Below are 22,166 nucleotides of genomic sequence, written 5' to 3' on the forward strand. Positions count from 1 at the left end.
GCCACCAGGGAAGCCCCCCATGACTCTTTTTGAATTATGGTTTTCAAAAAGAAAACCATAGTGGGATTGCTGGATCGTATGGTAGTTCTATTTTTAGTTTTTTAAGGGACCTCCATACTGTTCTCCATGGTGTTCTGCCCATTTTCTAATCAGACAGACCCTGTATTTGATCTTGCCCTGCCACATACTAGTTGTATGACCTCAAACAGAAATAACAGATATAAAGTACCTTTACAGAGTAGTCATTTCTTGATTCCTTTTCTTTCCCTTTTCAAGTATTTGTTAGTATAATGTTAGCCTTGAGGATCTTTGTAAAGACATTTTAATATTCTTATTCCCTGGACAAAACAGAGACAACTGATTTTTAGTAATCAACTTTCAGCTACTAATATTCATTTTCCAACTGTCAGTTTTAATGTGTTTTCCCCCCCCTTTTTCTCCTAGAGATAAGATTTCAGTTTCCACAGCTGACTGGGGTGCTTACCCTTGCTTTCTTTATTCATAATTGTATTATCACCCTCTTGAAGAACAACAAGAACCAAGAAAACAATGTGAGTAATTACCTGAGGATTTGACTTTTGTTACCAGATATTAATTTTTAAATTTAAACCACAAAACAGTGGTCTACAAACTTTTCCGTAAAGGTTCAGGTGGTAAATATTTTAGGCCTTGTGGGCCATGTAGTTACAATGACCCAGCTCTGCTATTGTGGCATGAAAGTAATGATAATATGTAAACAAGTGGGCGGTGACTGTGTTGCAAGAAAACTTTTTTTTTTTTACACTTTTGGTTGAGATTTTCCTTTATTGTTGATACCATGTTATCTGGTTTTAATATTAATGAGCACACCTCTCAGATTTTTAAAAAATTTCTGAATAATAGTAGACAATAGTTTTGCCCTAGTCAAGAATATACCTTTGGTTTTTTTTGTTTTTTTTTATCCTCCTGTATACTTTATTTTTATTTTTAAAATTTTTTATTATTATTATTTTTTTACATCTTTATTGGAGTATAATTGCTTTACAGTGGTGTGTTAGTTTCTGCTTTGTAACAAAGTGAATCATTTATACAAATACATATGTTCCCATATCTCTTCCCTCTTGCGTCTCCCTCCCTCCCACCCTCCCTATCCCACCCCTCCAGGTGGTCACAAAGCACCGAGCTGATCTCCCTGTGCTATGCGGCTGCTTCCCACTAGCTACCTTACGTTTGGTAGTGTATATGTGTCCATGCCTCTCTCTCACTTTGTCACAGCTTACCCTTCCCCCTCCCCATATCCTCAAGTCCATTCTCTAGTAGGTCTGTGTCTTTATTCCTGTCTTACCCCTAGGTTCTTCATGACATTTTTTTTCCCTTAAATTCCATATATATGTGTTAGCATACAGTATTTGTCTTTCCCTTTCTGACTTACTTCACTCTGTATGACAGACTCTAGGTCTATCCACCTCATTACAAATAGCTCAGTTTCGTTTCTTTTTATGGCTGAGTAATATTCCATTGTATATATGTGCCACATCTTCTTTATCCATTCAACTGAGGATGGACACTTAGGTTGTTTCCATCTCTGGGCTATTGTAAATAGAGCTGCAATGAACATTTTGGTACATGACTCTTTTTGAATGTTGGTTTTCTCGGGGTATATGCCCAGTAGTGGGATTGCTGGGTCATATGGTAGTTCTGTTTGTAGTTTTTTAAGGAACCTCCATACTGTTCTCCATAGTGGCTGTACCAATTCACATTCCCACGAGCACTGCAAGAGTGTTCCCTTTTCTCCACACCCTCTCCAGCATTTACTGTTTGTAGATTTTTTGATGATGGCCATTCTGACTGGTGGGAGATGATATCTCACTGTAGTTTTGATTTGCATTTCTCTAATGATTAATGATGTTGAGCATTCTTTCATGTGTTTTTTGGCAATCTGTATATCTTCTTTGGAGAAATGTTTGTTTTTTTGTTATTGAGCTGCATGAGCTGCTTGTAAATTTGGAGATTAATCCTTTGTCAGTTGCTTCATTTACAAATATTTTCTCCCATTCTGAGGGTTGTCTTTTGGTCTTCTTTATGGTTTCCTTTGCTGTGCAAAGGCTTTTAAGTTTCATTATGTCCCATTTGTTTATTTTTGTTTTTATTTCCATTTCTCTAGGAGGTAGGTCAAAGAGGATCTTGCTGTGATTTATGTCATAGAGTGTTCCGCCTGTGTTTTCCTCTAAGAGTTTGATTGTTTCTGGCCTTACATTTAGGTCTTTAATCCATTTTGAGCTTATTTTTCTGTATGGTGTTAGGGAGTGTTCTAATCTCATACTTTTACATGTACCTGTCCAGTTTTCCCAGCACCACTTATTGAAGAGGCTGTCCTTTCTCCACTGTACATTCCTGCCACCTTTATCAAAGATAAGGTGACCATATGTGTGTGGCTTTATCTCTAGGCTTCCTCTACTGTTCCACTGATCTGTCTTTCTGTTTTTGTGCCAGTACCATACTGTCTTGATTACTGTAGCTTTGTAGTATAGTCTGAAGTCAGGGTGCCTGATTCCTCCAGCTCCGTTTTTCATTCTCAAGATTGCTTTGGCTATTCGGGGTCTTTTGTGTTTCCATACAAATTGTGAAATTTTTGTTCTAGTTCTGTGATAAATGCCAGTGGTAGTTTGATAGGGATTGCATTGAATCTGTAGATTGCTTTGGGTAGTAGAGTCATTTTCACAATGTTGATTCTTCCAATCCAAGAACATGGTATATCTCTCCATCTATTTTTATCATCTTTAATTTCTTTCATCAATGTCTTATAATTTTCTGCATACAGGTCTTTTGTCTCCTTAGGTAGGTTTATTCCTAGATATTTTATTCTTTTTGTTGCAGTGGTAAATGGGAGTGTTTTCTTGTTTTCACTTTTTATTTACAAAAACAGACAGTGGTCTAGATTTCCCCCATGGGCCATAGTTTACTGTAGAGCAGTCACTAAAAAAACAAAAAGATGTACAGATAATAGCAAATAGTGGTGATAGGATCTTTAAAAATACCCAAGTAATCTAAAAGAAGACAGGGAAAGGGAAACGAGACTATATGGGACAAATAGATAACAAACAGAAAGATAATAGATTCCAACCGAGTAGTATAGATAATTCCATTAAAAATGGTCTAAAGACTACAACTAAAAGACAGAGATTGTCAGTCTGATTAAAAAACAAAATGTAACTATGTGCTGTCTACAAGAAATTTACTTTAAAGATATACCATGCAGACACTAAACATAAGAAAGGTGGAGAGGCTGGGGGGTTTTGTTTGCTTGTTTTGTATTTGTTTATTTTTGGCTGTGTTGGGTCTTCATTGCTGCGCCCTGGCTTTCTCTAGTTATGGCGAGCGGGGGCTACTCTTTGTTGCGGTGCGTGGGCTTCTCATTGCAGCGGCTTCTCTTGTTGCAGAGCACAGGCTCTAGGCGCACGGGCTTTAGTAGTTGTGGCTCGTGGGCTTTAGAGCAAAGGCTCAATAGTTGTGGCACACCAGCTTAATTGCTCCACAGCATGTGGGGTCTTCCCTGACCAGGGATCGAACCCATGTCCCCTTCATTGTCAGGCAGATTCTTGACCACTGCGCCGTGAGGGAAGCCCCAAGAGAGGCTGTCTTAATATCAAAGTAGACTTCAGAACAAGGAGTACTGCCAAAGATAACGAGGAACATTATATGATGATCTTTAAGGATCAATTCATCAAGAAGACATAATAATCCTAAACACATATGCACCAAGTGACAGAGTTTCCAAGTAAATGAAACAGCAACTGTCAAAACTGCAAGAAGTAAACAAATCCACAATTATAATTAGAGATTTCATCACCCCTCCCTTAATAATTGATAGAACAAATAGCAAATAAGTAAGGATGTAGAAAACATGAAAAACACTATCAACCTACTTGATCTAATTGGCATTTATAAAAGTCTTCTCTCAAACAAGAACAGAATGCACATTCTTTTCAAATGCACATGAAACATTTACGAAGATAGACCATATGCTGAGTCACTGAACAAGTCAATAAATTTGAAAGGACTGAAATCATACCAAGTATGTTCTTTGACCACAGTGAAATTAGAAATCAATAACAGAAAGAAATTTGGGAAATTGACAAATATGTGGAAATTAAACAGCATACTCCTAAATAACTAATGAGTCAAGAAAGAAATCACAAGAAAAATTAGAAAAGTACTTTGAGATTACTGAAAATGAAGACACAACATAATGAAATATATGGGATGCAGCTAAAACAATGTTTAGAGAGAAATTTATAGCTGTAAGCACCTACGTTAGAAAAGAAGATCTCAAATCAGTAACCTAACCTTCTATGTTAAGACACTGGAAAAAAGAAGAGCAAACTAAACCCAAAGGAAGCAAAATTTAACCAGTTACCTGTGGCCTTATTTGTACAATTTGAATTCGATTTGATAGCTTCTAACCATGTAAACAAAGATGATGAAGTTCTAATAGGAGTCTACACAATTGTTACTGAAATACAAAGGAAAGAAGAGTTCACTGTGCCTGGGGATTCTGAGAAGGCTTCAAGTAATGTTTGGCAGAGTCATTATGAGGGCCTTTCTAAGTAGAAGGAAGTTAGGTCTCAAATTAGGGCAAGAATATAAGTCAATCTCTTCCATTTTCATCTTTATTGTTACCTGGTTACATACGACTGGCATATTACCTGTGAGTGGTGTTGGAATTGAGTAAACCTTGATTTTTCCCAACTTCCTAGCTTGGTGATCTTCAAATTTCATTTTCTTTGTATATAAAAATAGCCTAATTTGATACCTACCTCTCAAGTTTTTAATCATAATCAAATATTATAAAATAGGAAAAGTGTTTAACATGACCTGGTGTATAGTAGGGGCTAGAAGTTTTTAGCTTTTCTACCTCTCTTACCCTTGCTTTCCTGACGTTTACAAACTGTGGATCTTTCTGTTAACAGGAGAGTATCCCGCAGATTTTTTCTAGTGCCTTTAAATTTGTTTTGCAATGAGAACATATTAAGTCTTCTCCAAGATTTCTTCCTATGATATTAATGTTAGAGTCTCAGAAAAATATATAACTGAACCACATCAGTTATTTCTTTCTCTCTTCTCTCATCACTGCACTAGATTTTAATGTTAAAACTGGCTTTTTACCAAAGGTTCAGGGTAATACAAGAAAGCCATATGCAGAATGTTGCTTCACTGTTTATTAAGAACTGTAATTGGGATAGTCTTTGTTAAATTGCTCAACATCCTTTATACAAAGACTGGAGAGAAAATTTCCTGTGTTCAAGGCTAGGAAAAAGTTTCTCTTAATAAACTCATTGTTTGACAGTAAGTGTCATATAACTATTCTTGTTTCAATTTTTGCTTTGACTTTTGGAAAACTTAAAGTATTAAGTTCTTTTATCTGTTTTCTATAACTTTTCTTAGGCAAATGTATTTTTAGAGTTTTTATCTTTCCCTGTATCCCTCACACTTTAGATAGGGTTTTTATTTTGGAAATGTTTAGTCTTACTGTATTTTTATCATAAACAGTTTTAAACCTTTTGAGGGAATAGGAAGAAAATGTTACTTATCCTAAATAATCATTTGGAACTTTGGGGTGTAGAGGGAAAATTGAGGATATACTTTATGGCCTTTACTCTTAAATTCCTCTCCTTCACAAATTTCCTGACTTGAACTAAGCTGCCTACCACACGTTTAGGAAGTTTAGAGATATGTGGGAAAAATCTATTTTATCTTTACAGGAAATAGTGTATGTCATTAACAGTGTATACCTTGGTGTCAGCCAAGTCACCTATCTGTCCTTATCAACTATGCCAGCTTAGACCAAGTACCACAGAAACACATTTTGTGAAGTTGGATTCTCATGTATATTGGGTCATTCTATCCATAAGGCTGTGTTTCTCAAACTTTACCACCAAAGTCCCCTTAATGACAGAGAACAACACCTTGTATACGCTGGGTATCTGGGGGTGAAGAACACAATTTCAGTGAACTCTCATGTTTTATCTTAAACACTCATGCATATTTTTATTGTGCTCATAATTAGTTTGTCTTACTAGAAAACAGTCTGAAAATAATGAGTTAAATTACAGGCAGACTTCACTTTGCACAGCTCCCATATGCATGAATTTCAGTTACTATGGCTTAGTTAAATTATGTCAGTACCCCCTAACCACATGGTTCAAATTTAGGTTGCCACAGGATTTGAATTATGAGTACTTGCCTAACGTAGTAGCTACTAGCCCTTCAGTTCATAATTCACTCCATAAATTACAGATGCACAACATGATTAGTTGCCAGTCACACCACTTCTTTCAAAATCTGTCAGAGGTTGGTCACTGCCCATCTATTATTCACGTTACATCCAGATGACAAAGCAGATAGTTCAGTTGCCTCCTTGTCACCAGGTGGTAAACCCACATTATATTTTACAAAAATGGAGAATCAAAAGGAAATTGGCAAACAAACACAAAAGTGCAAAAATGAAACAAAAAGTCATAATGGTGGAAATGAAATTTGAATCAAACTTATTTGACTGTGGAAATGTTGACATTGCTGCCATTCGAGAGACTCTAGGTATGCAGCCAGAGGAACTTAGGCAAGGTGAACTTATCAACATGAATGAAGAAAGTGGTTGTGATGAAAAGGATGAAGATGTTGCAGAGGAAATGACACTATCAAAAAACTTCACATTGAATGAATTCTTAGCGATACTTCACAACATTGAAAGCACAAAAAATGAAATGTTGGAAGCTGATGAAAACTTAGAAGAAAGGAATGACAGTTCACCAAAGCATAGAATGGAAGTTTGCTCTTAAAATTATACCGTGAGAAAGAGGAAGCATCACGGAACAATCATAATATTTCCCATTGATTATTATGATCGCACTGCATGGTCATTTTTTTAAACAACCATTAATCTATTAAAATAGTTGATATAAGCAGCTGCACTGGTGACTTCAACTGCTCAATACTGGTGGAAGTAATCTGCTTAACAGTCTCTGAAAGACTGTACAAGTCAATGAATCACTTACAGATCTTCATCTGGAACCAACTTTGAAAAATCTTAGAGTCTTAGAACCTTCATCTCAAAGAGTTTTTCTTGTAGTGACTCCCAGAGTCTTGGTTGGCCTCTGAACTGGTCCTTTCGTTTTTAGATATTTTTCCTTTGTGCCTCTGATCGAGTCAGCACACCCCTTCTCCAGAGATGTTATGTTGTGGCTGGATGGAGTGATTCTCCCTTGGTGAGGTGTTAAAGGGGTCTTCCCAGTATCTGCAAGCCTTTGCTGCAGCACAGCTTCCTGACTGACCTGTTCCTGGGTGAGAGCAAACAGCGGTGAGGCAGGAGCAGACTGACCCCAACTGTGCTGCAGCTGCGAAGGTATCTTCCTCAGAAAGGTGTCCAGGCGCTTTCACAGTCTCATACTACCATGAAAAGAGAGGACTATCTGTACTTAGCTTTTTTGCTCCTGAAAATTCTTAAGAGGAAGAGCTTTGCTGGAAATTTACACCAGTTTACCTGAAGGTGTGCATTCCTCAGTGTGAGAAGCTCCGGACTGGGTAGAGAGATGAATGTTCCTGTTCATAGTCCCCGAAAGACATAGGAAGAGTCCTGCCTGCCTTTCATACAAAAAGACTCAAATGGGCCTTGAAATCCATATTCCATATGTAAATACCATAAAATGAGTTCTTGTTTCTACTGAGTTTGGGGACTAGCATTTTGTAGAACTAGTATGTGAGGTTCAGCTAATGAAGTGTAACTCAACTTTTGTCCCTTGTGGAAGATATTTTTTTAAAGGCTTAAAAATAAAAGTTGAAATGGGTGATGTCTTCTTACTGTCTTAATTGATTGAAACTAGTATGTGAAATGCGGCCCAGCGTTCAAAAAATCAGTTATGCTTCATGTTAACTTCTTAAAATATTAATAATTACTAATGATAAAGCTAATATTTATGAAGCACTGTGTGCCAGCAAAATTCTAAGCAGTTTAAATACTTGTAAATATAGAACACTCTCCTTTTGACTATACTTATATATTGCATAAATTAAGCTAAACTAAATGGTACTATATTCTGAGAAAAACTTTGTCATTTGATTTATTTAATGATTGTACTTTTAATCAGGTGTCAGTAAGTAATTTGACTCACAGATGTTTTGTTAATATCATGATACAATATTTTCTTGAGATTTAAGTCAGAAAATATGAAGCTTGTCAGGAACTCTGAATTCTTAATGTTGATGTTGAGTTAGTCACTCACAGATCAGTAAAAAAAAAAAAAGCTTGAAAATAGAAAAGATATAAGAATAAAAATGCCTCATTCTCTTCTATATAAGCTATAGTTGGACATGGATCTAAAGACATTTGTGAAGGAGAACAGTGAGGCTCCTACACAGGTGTAGTGCTCGGATCTTCCAGGTTTTCCAAATTTGACTTAATTTCATGGGTTTTCTTTCACCAAACGTAATTTTTTATATGTATAACTAAATGAGATATAATTTCTATTTTTAGTAAGGCATACCTTACCAAAAAAAAAGCTGTAGAGTTGAAGATCATCCAACTCATTTCTTATCATCAGAATATGTATTCTTTATAACCATCCTGGATATGGTATTTCCTCATCTTGTTTGAATTTCCTCATCATGTTTGAATCAGAACCTATATTGTGCTTTTTTGTTTTGTTTTGCCTATCTTTGTTTAGTTTTATGCCCTGCTTACTTCTTTAAAAACTATTTGAGATGCCTTATATCTTAATTTATTATTTGCTTCTTATGAATCTGTGTCATTTACTCAACTATATACATCAGCAGAAGTTTTTATGTAAATGTTTGCGGTAGGTCTGTCATTTTCTTAGTAAATGCTCCACTGGATAGTATTTTCACTATGAACAGTACGTGGAACAGATAGATTATAAAACGTATTTGAGAAACAGAATGTGCTCCCAGACCCACTTGTGTCCCAGTTGTCATTCTTCCTGTCATTAGTTCTCTAGTGCCAGCCCTGCTAGCCACTGCTTATTTGCGAGGCAGAATAAGTTACCTTATTAATGTGTAGGATTCTTGACACATTACCAGTTCATATGGTCACTTGTGCCTGTTTTTTGAATATTTTTTTACTTTGAGCCTCATTTTCTAAAAGATGGTTTTTTTCTACCATTTTCCATTAAACAGGCTTTTAAGAGGCCGTATCTCCAGGCCTAGAATAGTGATGGCTTGTGTTCAAGCCAGAGAATAGCAAAGCCCACATGTGTGCATGCTCTTCATAGGTGGCATGTTTCCCAGGATTGTGCTAAACCTCAGCTGCTTTTTATATTAAAATATCATTTCTGTTCATTAAAGTATTTTCAGATGAAAACGGATATGTACCTCTTTTTTAATATATAAATTTATTTATTTGTTTATTTTTGGCTGCGTTGGTCTTCGTTGCTATGCGTGGGCTTTCTCTAGTTGTGGTGAGCAGGAGATACTCTTCGTTGCAGTGCACAGGCTTCTCATTGTGGTGGCTTCTCTCGTTGCGGAGCACCGGCTCTGGAGCACAGGCTCAATAGTTGTGGCGCACGGGCTTAGTTGCTCTGTGGCATGTGGGACCTTCCCAGACCAGGGCTTGAACCTATGTCCCCTGCATTGGCAGGCGGATTCTTAACCACTGCGCCACCAGGGAAGTCCCCAGATATGTAACTCTTGACCTAGTTTTACTGAATGTACATTTATGCTACTGTGAAATAGAACTTTTCTGATTATAGTTATTTCTCTTGCATCTATATGTGTGCTTTATTGTATCGTTTGTTACTCAAAACTTGTTACCTCTCTTTCACCGTTTTCTTTACTATTGTTTATTAACTATGACACAAATGTATTAGAAACTGGTTAGCTCTCCATTGTAGTAGCTAAGGGCATGCAATTTGGAGCCAGAAAGTCTTTGGTTTGAATATTGACTTCACCAACTGTTCACTGTGTAACCATGAAAAATGTTGTAGGGACTTCCCTGGTGGCGCACTGGTTAAGAATCCGCCTGCCAATGCAGGGGACACGGGTTCGAGCCCTGGTCCAGGAGGATCCCACGTGTGCGCCACAACTACTGGTGCCCGTGCTCCACAACAAGAGAAGCCACCGCAGTGAGAAGCCCACGCACTGCAGTGAAGAGTAGCCCCTGCTCACCTGAACTAGAGAAAGCCCGCGTGCAGCAATGAAGACCCAACGCCACCAAAAAAAAAAAAACAGAGAGAAAATAACGTAGCTGCACTAGTTTACTTATCTATAAAATGAAGAAAAGGATTGTACCTACATTAAGTGAGATAATATATGTACTGTGCTTTGCACAGAGCCTAGTACCTAGAAGCACTTAATAATTGTAGACAGCATGATTATTTTTACCTACATTTACTGAGTTCCTACTATGTGCCAGGTATTGTCCTGGGGATTGGGGATACAAAGATGAAGAAGACACAGTCCTTGTCCTCAGGGGTCTCATAGTCTAGTAGTGTGGACCAACTTAGATACGGAAAAATTAAAATACCAACATGATAGAAGAACTATTAACCTTGACTACTTTTTGGGTGTCAAAGGACATTTTCTTTCCAGTTGATATCCTCATATCATATATATAGATTCTTTTATAATAAAAATTCATGACAGTTACAATATAGGGTAGTAGATGCTACATTTCAGATATGTGTACAGTGCTATAAGAACAGGGAAGCAGCAGGGGGAAACTATCTTATCAGGAAGGCCTTGCATCTTTGCCTTTTTATCTTCATCAGATTTTCCCCAAAGTTTGCTAAGATACACATCTTTGCAGGAAACCTGCCCAAAATAATGTGTTGATCATGTGGTATACTGGCTAAAGACTCCATGAAATGGTAGCTGTCCTTTTTTATATATAGCTCTCTCTGACGCAGCCTTCTTGGCCTTCCAAGGTTTTGCGTTCTGCAAAACTTCTTTGTTCTTGAGTGACATTGAGTAGGTTGAGGGTAGAATGACTTTCAAGTGTCATAATGGGAGACTACTACCCTTTGATATGAAAATAAGAGTTGCCTGGTTCATTTCTGTTAATACTACACAAGACCATCAGGCAACCCAAGGGGTGACTGAAGTCTAGCCTGAGATGGGCCCTAGAGCTTCAAGAACTAGAGGAAAGACTTTGGAACTTCCCTGGAGGTTTGGTCAGCCTCTCCTTCACAATTAGAAACTCTGAAAAGGCTGGAAGCAATCTCCATAATCCAGGTTCCTGTAGTTCCATAGCCTATCCACTGTCTAATTTAGGGTTTGAAATCCCTGTTTTGTTTTCAAGCTGATTGTCAACTTAGACCTAACTTTGGATTTCTCAAATTTTGTTACTTGCTTTTTAAGTGAATTTATCAACATTTAAGTTTATAACTCTGTACTATTGCTTTAGCCCATTTAAGGAGGAACGTTTTCCCAAAAATCAGAAATGTTCTCTAATACCAAATGTCCAGTTTTCTTACTGTGGAATCAAACTAAAGCAAAATTATATATAATTTTTTTTCTTACCTGTTTTCTTAGCTTTCAAAGTAATGTGTGTTTAAAATGAAAACTGAATAGGCTTATAGCCATAATTTAGTTGTGCTGAATTATTTGGCCATAACTTTAGTGGTGATGGAGACCAGATTTATAAGCTGTGGGATCTGTTCTGTTTGGATTTGACAGCTGGCTTCATTAAATATCTTGGAGCTTTTTACTTTGCATGGGGATGGTTGGGAGGGTGGGAACAGCAGTGGAAGAAAGCAATCCAATTTATTTAATGTTCTCCATTTGTTTACTGGTTCCAATCATAAGATTGTGCAGCTGTTTGAACAGCTGCCTTTTGATTTCCTTTTGTTTACTGTTTAGGTTTATTAAGCTTGTCTTTAATACCTGCTTATTGTCTGCGTTAGCTTTCCTTTATTAAATATATTTTAATATAGACCAGTCTCTTTTGGTCTAGGCGTGCTTTGATGAATTAACAAGTTAATTCACTAGAAGAAAAAAAAATTTTTAATTCCATAAATCATACAGAAAGTAACCTATTCTTGATTTCTTTTTGTCCCTTAGCTTTATTATTTTAGTTAAATATTTTATATTTTGGTAAATGAACTACATTTTGAAATTAAGTCAGAATTTCAATCATGTTAAATCACCATTTATGTTAACTTTCTAAGTCTGCCAACAGGTAGCTTAGTCTACATATTCCAGAATAGCTTTTAAAAAGTTGTCAGACTAATTGTAAAGTATGTGGATCTTGTTTTAACTACTTTCTCTGAGCAAACTGGTTACCCAGGAGGTATACACAGGCACACAGAGCAAAGATAAATCTTATATTTATTTGTCAGTCTTATTATTTAGCCTATTCAGGCATACTTACTTACTAAAAATTTATTCAACATTGTGGAAATTTTTTTCTTTCTTTACAGGTGAGGGACTTGTCCATTGCTTATATACTGGTGACATTAACTTATTTCTATATTGGAGTCCTGGTTTTTGCTTCATTTCCTTCACCACCATTATCCAAAGATTGTATAGAGCAGGTAAGGCACTGTGTACCCTCTCTGTGTGATTGTTTACACCTTCATATCTGCAGAGCAAGCAGTGTGATACAGTAGCAAAATATAATACCAGACAGGCCTGAGTTTGAATATAATCTCTACTATTTACCGTGCATGTGGGAATTTAAGCACCTTACCCCTCCCTTGTGAGCTTCGGTTTCCTCTTCCATTAAATATTATAATAGATACTCCATAGATTTTTAGATGGACTCTCTGAGAAGTCCTACTGCATGCTGGCACCTTATGGTACTCAAATAAATGATTCCTATTATATGCATAGTATTTTTGGGTGTGTGGAGAACTGTACTAGTAGTAGTCTTGAATTTATAAACCCTCCACAGAGACTATATTCAATTCCCTTATTTTCCAAAGTCCAGATCTGGAAATGTCTTGAATAAACTGGTGTCTTAGTTCATCAGTCCGTAATAATAGGTCTGACACCCATTTTGGTACTATGTGTCAAGTATCAAAGCAAAGAAAGACTATTTGACTGTTAAAAAGACAGAGGGAGAGACAGAAAGAATAAAAGAAACATTCTTTTACTAAAAGGTTGCCATAAATAATATTTTCTTTGCTTTGGCCTGTCATAAACCTGGGAATAGTATAATCTCTAGTTTTATGTAACTGAAGAATTTCTCACAAGAAATAGCATGCACAGGTGATTTTCTTTCTAGGCAGAAGAAATTCCTCTAATAGTGTAGTGGAGTATATAATATGATTTATTACAGATGAATTATAAAGGTTTTTTCAGCATAATAGTGGTAATAATGTTCTCGTCTTTATAAGATAAATAGGTTTGAGTTATTGCTGTTATGATAGCTTGAAATGTTCTCTTGATTTCCTTGATTCCAGAAGTTCTTTGGCAGCCAAATGTTTGCTGAAAATTCCCCTGATGTGAACAATCCCATATAAAGCCCACTCCCTTGGGAATAAGAATATCTGTGGTATTTGTATTTGCAAGGAAAAAAAAATCTGAGTGATTAGCTTTTTTTTTCTTAGATGCCTAACGAAAATGGAGAAAAGAATCATGAAAGGAAGGAGAAATAAATTCTTTTCTATTTATTGATAGACTGTACATAATAATGATAGTAGGTGATAGATACACTCTCACCTTATTCTATAATCTTACTTTGAAAGTGTAACAGTGTTTCAGAGGAGGAAAAGCAAGAGAACTATTAAGGATGAAGTAGCATTGAATTAACTATTTAAATTTATTCAAACAAATTTATGCTTGAACCTTATAGAGCAGTACTTCTCAGACTGTCAGTGGTGGACAAGGTCTTCTTTGTTGTTGTTGTTTCAATATCAAATCATTTGCAGACTGATACTTTCGTAAAATGCCACATTTTTTGTCTAATGTCAAATGTCTTTTAAGTTTCCAAACACTTAACTTTCAATTTCTGTACTTAGCTCATTGAAGAATCATAGTTAACAAACAGTTTGTGGATGGACACCCATCCACAAACCACAATTTGAGTGGCACCCATGTTCAAACGAAGCGAAAAAATTCCATTTTATAAATTTGTATATACTGAATTTGATTTGTAACATTATTATCTTTCTTGGATTAGAATTTTTTAGACAACTTCCCTAGCAGTGACATCCTGTCCTTCATTGCAAGGATATTCCTGCTGTTCCAGATGATGACTGTATATCCACTCCTAGGCTACTTGGCTCGTGTCCAGCTGTTGGGCCATATCTTCGGTGACGTTTATCCTAGGTAAGGGCTCTTCTCTTGACCAGCAAGATGTGCCAAGCAACAAATGACTGTGCAAACAGGTCAGTTTAAAATGTGACTGATCCTTTTGCTATAAAAATTTGCCTAATGAACAATGAAAAACTTGCCTAACACCAAGGATAGATCATTGATGTTCTTGTCCCAGAAGAGCTTTAAAAATAGAAGCCTCTCCCTTGTCCAGAATGATTTAAAGTTAATTCCTTCCAGTGAATTTATGTTAGCTCTGATACCAGTTATATTTATCTTATGATTTAGTCACTATTAATCTACTCTTTGCCAAGAAGTTAATAGTATGTAGGACCTGTATGGCTAATAAGAAGCAACTCTTTTAACTATTGGTTATTGATATTTACTTGTATATTTAACATTCATGCATTTTTACATAAATGATCATTGTTTAGGATTGAAGGTGAGATACATAACAAGTTTAAATTCTTATTTGCTTCTGTAACTATTGCCGTAATTTTTAATCTCTTATTGGTAATGGAGGAGTTGTGAGTCCTTTTGAAAATCTGTTCAAAGCTAGTCACCCTCATCCAAGAGAAGTTTCCATATACTGCTTCAGGTTTCCCTGAAACTTCCTTGTGGACCCCTGGTTAACTCCTACTCTTAATTAAGTTTTATTATAGATTCATTCTAGTAAAAAGTACCTAGTCCTGACCTATTTTATTGGGAATAAATGATCTTAAATGAAGAAAACTTTTGGATAAAATTTGAAAAAAATTACATTTACGGTAACCAGCTAAACAAGTGATCTTAACCAGTTTATTTGAAGTGAACTAATGCAGTCTTTCCCCTCATTTAATAAATAATTAGTTATAAATGTGTAGGTTTAAAAACAAAAAAGCTTTTAAAAGCAGAAATCGAGAGTTACCAGGCTTCTAGCATTGACAATAGCAGCAGCTACAGTTCTCCTATTGGATTTCAGTAAATATTATTCCTATTGTGTTTATACACCCTGCTCTATTTACATTCACCAAAATAAAATAAATACGGAGAAGTAATAGATGAAAAAAGTTCTAGGTAAACGCCTTATTCCTGTTTTCTGCCATTATTTTGCATAATGTTGCCTGTTAGAATGTTTTTTCTTCTTGTAAAAAGTCTGGAATTCCCTTTTGTGTTCACATTACATTTCTTCCCCTGCCACCAAGAAGACATTATCATTTATCCTACAGTTACAAGTACTCTACAGACTGCATACTTTGGAGCATACTTTTTGATTTCAGGACCCCTTTACACTTTTAAGGTTTATTTGAGGACCCCCAGGAACTTTAGCTTATGTGGGTTATATCCATCAATATTTAACATATGAAAAATTAGAACAGAATTTTTTAAATGTTTATTAATTTACTTAAAAAGCAATAATAAAACCATTACTTGTTAACATAAATAACATTTTTGAAAAGTAACGATTTCCAAAAAAAACTTTCCTTTTACCTTTCAAAACTGATTAATGACATTAAAACTGATTTAATGGGGGCTTCCCTGGTGGCGCAGTGGTTGAGAGTCCGCCTGCCAATGCAGGGGACACAGGTTCGTGCTCCGGTCTGGGAAGATCCCACATGCCGCGGAGCGGCTGGGCGCGTGAGCCATGGCCGCTGAGCCTGCGCATCCGGAGCCTGTGCTCCACAACGGGAGAGGCCACAACAGTGAGAGGCCCACGTACCGCAAAAAAAAAAAAAAAAAAAAACTGATTTAATGTCTGATTTGCTAGTAGATCATTGGATTCTCCTAGCTTCTTCTGCATTCATTCTGTTGTAATGTGTAATTTTTGTTTAAATATATGAAGAAAATACACCCTCCCAGTTGGAACAAGGAGTACTTTTAATAGCCTTTACAGATCATTATGGATATTCTTCTTTGATACTATGCCAAACCTTGACAAGTGGTAGTTTTTTAAAAGTTAGTTGAATCTGAAACTCAGTTACATTAAAATCCATTGGTCTATCTTACACTTTGGATCTTTTACCCATGCATGATTTTATAACATCAGGGTTAATCCTTTGGAAAATATTGGTTCAGTGAGTTCTGTAGACCTTCCAAATGTTGACACACTTCATTATGCACACTTCAAAACCCACATTCATTAATATCAAAAGTCTTTAGATATTTATTGGAAAACTGTCGAGCTCTCATGGTGGCAAATACAAGCTCTCCAAAATTCTAGTTTTTGCTCGAAAGCTCAAATGTTATCATTGGCAACACAAACTACCAGTTGCTTTCCTTGAAATGATAAGATCATATCATTCATTTTCAGGAAAATGTCTGTCAAATACCCAAGTCTGAAGAACCATAGTTTATCTGCCTTTCAAGTAAAAATAGCAGTCTTTGGATAAAACAGCAGGGTTGTCCCCCAGCTCAGTTGCACAAGTACTTTTCCTCAAGACAGCCTTTTTACTTCAGTATGCAGCAGATGTGCTTCATTATATACTTGCTATTTGATCATACAGAATATTAAAAAGATGTATGTTCAAAGTATGAGATTTAATAAAACATAATTTTTACTCCTTTATCAAGGACAATTTTTAATAAAACTTTTTTTTTTTTTTTTGAGAGTGTTTGGCAGTAAAGAATACAGTATAGAATACAGACAAGTGAAGCTGCCTCTATCCATGCTAAGGGGGCAGCAGTTTACCCACCAATGCTTTTGCAAAGCGAGTAATGTTTTGTCTGATTGGAAAATAATTTTTACCTCAGGGCTTCCTGAAAGGGAATTGGGAACTTCCCTGGGGTTCGTGGTTACACTTTGAGAACCACTACTTTGGAAAATACACAAAGTTGATTCCTTTTACAATATAGAAATAACAAAGGCCCAACCAATGTCTCTCTCAAAGCTCTGAAGCAATTTTAAGGTTGGAGTTTCTGGATAAATAGTAAGATATGGAAGCCTGAATATCTTTGTAATTCATCAAGATGGATGACTAACCACTTATTTGTGTAAATACTTTTCCTTATTTTTAATTCTTTCTGTAATCTTTACCTAGGATTAATTAACCTGATAACTTGGGCTCAAAATGTTGCTTTGATGTGTAAATTTGGCTTTTAAGGATCATTTTTGGGGGAAATGGAGTTATTTCTTGAGCATCATATTCCATCTACATTATGTTTATTTGTGTCCAAAATTGATTCCCAAACCTTGAATTGTTAACATCTAGTTCAAGTTATTTAGCAGATATTCTATTCATGGTAAATACTGAATAGCTTTAAATGACTAAATCTGAAAAATGAAAACCTGCCCATTTTGTCTTACCCCTTAATAAAATTTATTTCTCTAATTATAAAAGTAAACACTTTACAAAGAAATATTGTAAAACATACAAAATTTGTTAAATATAGAAACAAAGATTACCCCAAATCCCAAATTATAACACAGTCACTACACCCTTTTCAGTGTATTTCCTTCTGATATTTTTTTCAAGTGTTTTCAGATTTTCTTGTGTAGTAAAAATCTAACTAACTTTTCCTCAAGTTGCCTACATGGATTTTTACCATCTAGGTAACAGTGATTACTTATTTTTAATGTTTTTTAATGTATTCCATCAAGTAAATTGTTACCCTGCCATATATCTAGGATGCTTCTGCCTTTTCACAAATATCTTTATGTTAATAGCTTTTTCAATTATTTTCTTATGATTTTCCACCCAAATGGAATTATGTGTCAAAGAATGTGAACCTTGATACACACTACCAGTTTGCTCCTACAAAATTTAACCTATTTATATAATTGCACAAAAGGGCCAGTATCACTGTCCCATCACCAGTATTGAGTACTATTGTTGCCTTCTATTTATGCTGTGATTTTATTGTCAAGTTTAAGACATTCTCATTTTAAGGATGATAATAATGAATTTTATTCTCATATTAATTGTTATAATTTTCCTGTTTTTATATTTTTTCTTCCTCCAAACTCTCTTCTCAACTTTTAGCATTTTCCACGTGTTGATTCTTAATCTAGTTATTGTGGGAGCTGGCGTGCTCATGGCCTGTTTCTACCCAAACATAGGAGGAATCATAAGGTACTGCCTGTAAGGGAACTTTGCCCCTTCATATATTGGTCTTTATTTTTATGCTTTTCCTGTTGTTGTTGTTGTTGTAGTTGTTGTTTTGATATAATTGTATAAAATTCCTGTGAGTATTTAAAACTGGTAACATTCAAATGTAGTTCCCTGGTATCAGTTAAGGTGCTCATTATCTTCCATTTCTGCTTATTCCTGACTCTAGAAGCCCCATTATCCCTTAGCCTTATGTACCTTTCCCCTTCTCTTTTTTGTTTTTCTCATAATTTTCTACTGTATTCCTTTTTCTTTATCCAAGATAAAGTTGTTTTTAATATATAACTTCTTGGGGTACCTCAAATGTCCCTAATATGTCAAGGCTATGTCCTAACTTTCTTAATCCATTTCTACTCAAGAACATATTTCAGTGTCGATTGTAGTCATAAAGTAAGAGTTTAGATCCCAGATGGCTCTTTCCTTAATATCCTTTCTCCAAATACATTGTGATAGGTTGAGTAGATTGGGAATATATTTGTGACCTCAGATTCTCACGGAAAACTGAAATTTCGAATGATCTGATTTCCTTGACCTGTAGAAAGCAGGACTGAGTCACTTTTTGGAAGACCCTTACCTAAGAAAGTAGCAAGAAACAAAAGGGGAGACTTTTAGCCTGATGCTTATTGAATATAATGGATTTACAAGTTCCCATTAACCTGTTTTCAAGAAAACTAAGTATAGGGAAGGAGAGAAGAAAGTATAGGTTCCTCTGTCATGTGTTTAGGTATTTTTGTTACTATCTTTGATAATTATGCTGAATGCCAAGGAGGCACTCTCAGTCTTAAGCAGATGCTAGCAGTCCTTCAACAACTCAGAATTTATAATTAGTTTATAAAAGATCAAAGGTATGAAGCCTATCTCCAGATGTTTCTGAGGAAGTAGCCATAATCACTGAGATACAGAGGAACTAGGGAGATTTGAGAGATGAATAAAAAACTCTTTGTCAAGCAGATGCTATAAAGATGAACAGGAAATAATATTTTATATTAACTTAGCAAGTAAAATAAGTTTTAAACTCAAATGCTTTATGTCAACAAATGAATCAAAAACAATTTTATTGTAATATCAGACTGAGGAGGATTTAAATTGTACTATATTTACCATAATTGTAAATCAGAAAAACACAGGATGAATATTAACCCAAAAGCTTTTATTTTGCAGATATTCAGGAGCAGCATGTGGCCTGGCCTTTGTATTCATATATCCATCTCTCATCTATATAATTTCCCTCTACCAAGAAGAGCGTCTAACATGGCCTAAGTTAATCTCTCACATTTTCATCATTATTTTGGGCCTGGCTAACCTAATTGTTCAGTTTTTTATGTGAAATAGTCAACTGTCTTCTCCAGATCTTTCATGGTGTTTTGAACTCTGACAACAGTTCCACATAAACTCACTTGTAAATGCTGTTGTTGCTGTAATTATTAATGTTTTCCTAAGGTAATTTGAAACCAAGGGAAATAGTGGTCCATTAATAAGTAATTCGTGTTAGAATGGGGAAAAGGGCAGTAAGAGTGGTCTTAATCTCTTTACCATTTTCATATTCACTCATCTCTTCATTCTCACTGTCTTTTCTGAGTAGAAATGTATGCCCCTAGGAAAAATCATGCTGGGTTTTGCTTTTAGAGATGTAGGGTGGGTGGGTTTATTCTGGCTACAATAATGATTCTCAGAGTGTCAGAGCAACTATGTTGCCAGATCCCATTTCTGTTTTATGTTTCAGTTATTCACTTTTATTTTATTACTTGCTATATCATTTCTGCAGTTTGCCCAAACCTTTACTGTTTTAGACAGTAAACCAAATACCTCATTCTAAAAAAGAAGTGTCCATGACATCAGTGTTAGTAGAGTGAATTCTTACGTGAGCCCTTAATCTCTGTTTTAAAAAAGAAAGAAGGAAAAAAAAAAAAAGCAATGTCAGAACAGGCCCCATGGTCATGAAACTTATGTAAAATAAAGGAACTAGGAGAGAATTTGTTGCTATCTGACTCCTCTTTTGTTTCTAATCCAGTTCCAGTTCCCCAAGCCACATTTTGCATAGGAACAAGTATTGTCCTCATAGACCCAGGGGGCTCTTTGGCTTTTTGGACCTCTGAGTATTGCATAGGATGTGATGACAGGACCAGTGGGGAAGAATATAGGAAGCATGGAAGAGAGGGATATATGAGGCGTTAAGGGAATAGAGAGGGGCCAGAAAGAGTGAGGCCTCCTTAAAAGTGTATTCTCTGCTGAGGGTGAAAGTGATTTCTTCAACACAGGAAAGGATTACTTCTGTTCAAAGTATGACCTCCAGAAGGAGACCCCCTCAACTTAACTTCTGTAACTGTCAGGGTAGCGGTTAAATCCCCAAAAGAAAAACTACTTGGATCTGAGAAAAGGATTAGGGAATCTGAATTCTTTGATTAACACTCTCTTCTTTTTCTTTCAAACTAAAAGCTAAACCAAAATCTAAATCCATGTCTTTCATGTAATATAGCCTCCATGTTCAGCTGGAAAAGTTAGATTTCTCTAATTTTATGGTAACATTAAACAGTGTATTGTGTTAATACACATCCCAAGATAATGTGTAGATTTGTGTGATTTTCCTTCCTTTGAGAAAGACAGGTGAAATGGATTTTTAAACCTGGTAAAGAGCCCCAGATTCAAGACCAGCCATTCTTCTTTTTAGCAGAGCTTTCTATCTAGTCCATAGACCCATACCTATACTGATGAACTATATTGCCTAAAGCTCTTTTTTAAAAAGTCTCATTATGAAAATTCTCAAGCATACACAAAAGTAGAAAAAAAATAATATGATAAATCCCCCCATACCCATCCTCTACATTTAGTAATTATAAGACTTTGCCACATTGCTCACCTATCCCCCTTTTTTTCTTTTCCACTGAAACATTTTAAAGTCAATCTTCAAGTTATGTCATTTCATCTCTACAAACCTTAATATGCACTTGAACTTAGTTACGTTTATTGAGGGAGACAGTCTCTCTGAAGTTGTTTGTTGTTGTTGTTAGCAGAAACTGCTGGTAGAAATTAGGTAATTAGAAAATGCTGCGTTATGTGTCTGGATCCCGGTGCTAACCTCTCTTAGAACAGGAATATAAGGCGTGGAGAAAATGTATCTCTGTGCTTTTATGACTTGAGGGTTTTGTTCAGTTAGAGACATAGGAATCAAAAGCCAGACCTTGAGAGATCTTCCAGGCTTAATCCTTGTTTATCTCTAGTTGCCTCCCTTGTCTTTAAAAACTTCAGAGACAAAGTTGCATTGCCTTTTTTCAATGATATACTTGAATGTTTTAACACACAGAAAAGTGATTTGATATATTTTTGTGCATTTAATAATCAAAGTGAATATGAAAATGAATGCATTATTGATTAAACTGAAAAGCAACGTGATATTTGCTTTTTTTTTTTGCGTTATGCGGGCCTCTCACTGTTGTGGCCTCTCCCATTGCGGAGCGCAGGCTCAGCGGCCATGGCTCACGGGCCTAGCCGCTCCGCGGCATGTGGGATCCTCCCGGACCGGGGCACGAACCCGTGTCCCCTGCATTGGCAGGTGGACTCCCAACCACTGCACCACCAGGGAAGCCCGATATTTGCTTTTTGTTTTCTTTAAGAGACTTGCTGATTTAGAATTTCCAAAATCCTATGTTAGACTTATACTGAATGACTTTGCCTCCTTAGGTTTTTCTTCACAAAACCAGCTCCTTTGGCCTATTAATTAGCTTGGTCGGAAAACTCTTTGTGTACGTGTGTCCTGGCTCACAAATTAGAATGATGAGATGAGATCTCATTCTGATCATATTACAATTAATTTTAGACTTTCTTTGCTGTCATCTCTTT

The 22,166-nt window shown here is 35.9% G+C and overlaps 1 protein-coding gene across 2 annotated transcripts in view; it reads left to right on the top strand.

Annotated features, from left to right (window-relative positions):
- Nucleotides 1-21,499, top strand: part of SLC38A9 (solute carrier family 38 member 9) — a 100,666-nt gene extending 79,167 nt beyond the window's left edge. For both annotated transcript variants that reach the window (XM_082836796.1, XM_082836797.1), the window contains 5 exons: nt 445-551; nt 12,408-12,521; nt 14,111-14,259; nt 18,204-18,293; nt 19,491-21,499. In XM_082836796.1, the coding sequence (XP_082692922.1) occupies nt 445-551; nt 12,408-12,521; nt 14,111-14,259; nt 18,204-18,293; nt 19,491-19,656 (626 nt within the window). In that variant the 3' untranslated portion in view covers nt 19,657-21,499. The remainder of the gene's footprint in view (nt 1-444; nt 552-12,407; nt 12,522-14,110; nt 14,260-18,203; nt 18,294-19,490) is intronic.
- The last annotated feature ends 667 nt before the right edge of the window (nt 21,500-22,166 follow it).

The sequence above is a fragment of the Leucopleurus acutus genome (genome assembly GCF_964270905.1).
Source record: "Leucopleurus acutus genome assembly, chromosome: 3".
Classification (NCBI taxonomy): domain Eukaryota; kingdom Metazoa; phylum Chordata; class Mammalia; order Artiodactyla; family Delphinidae; genus Leucopleurus; species Leucopleurus acutus.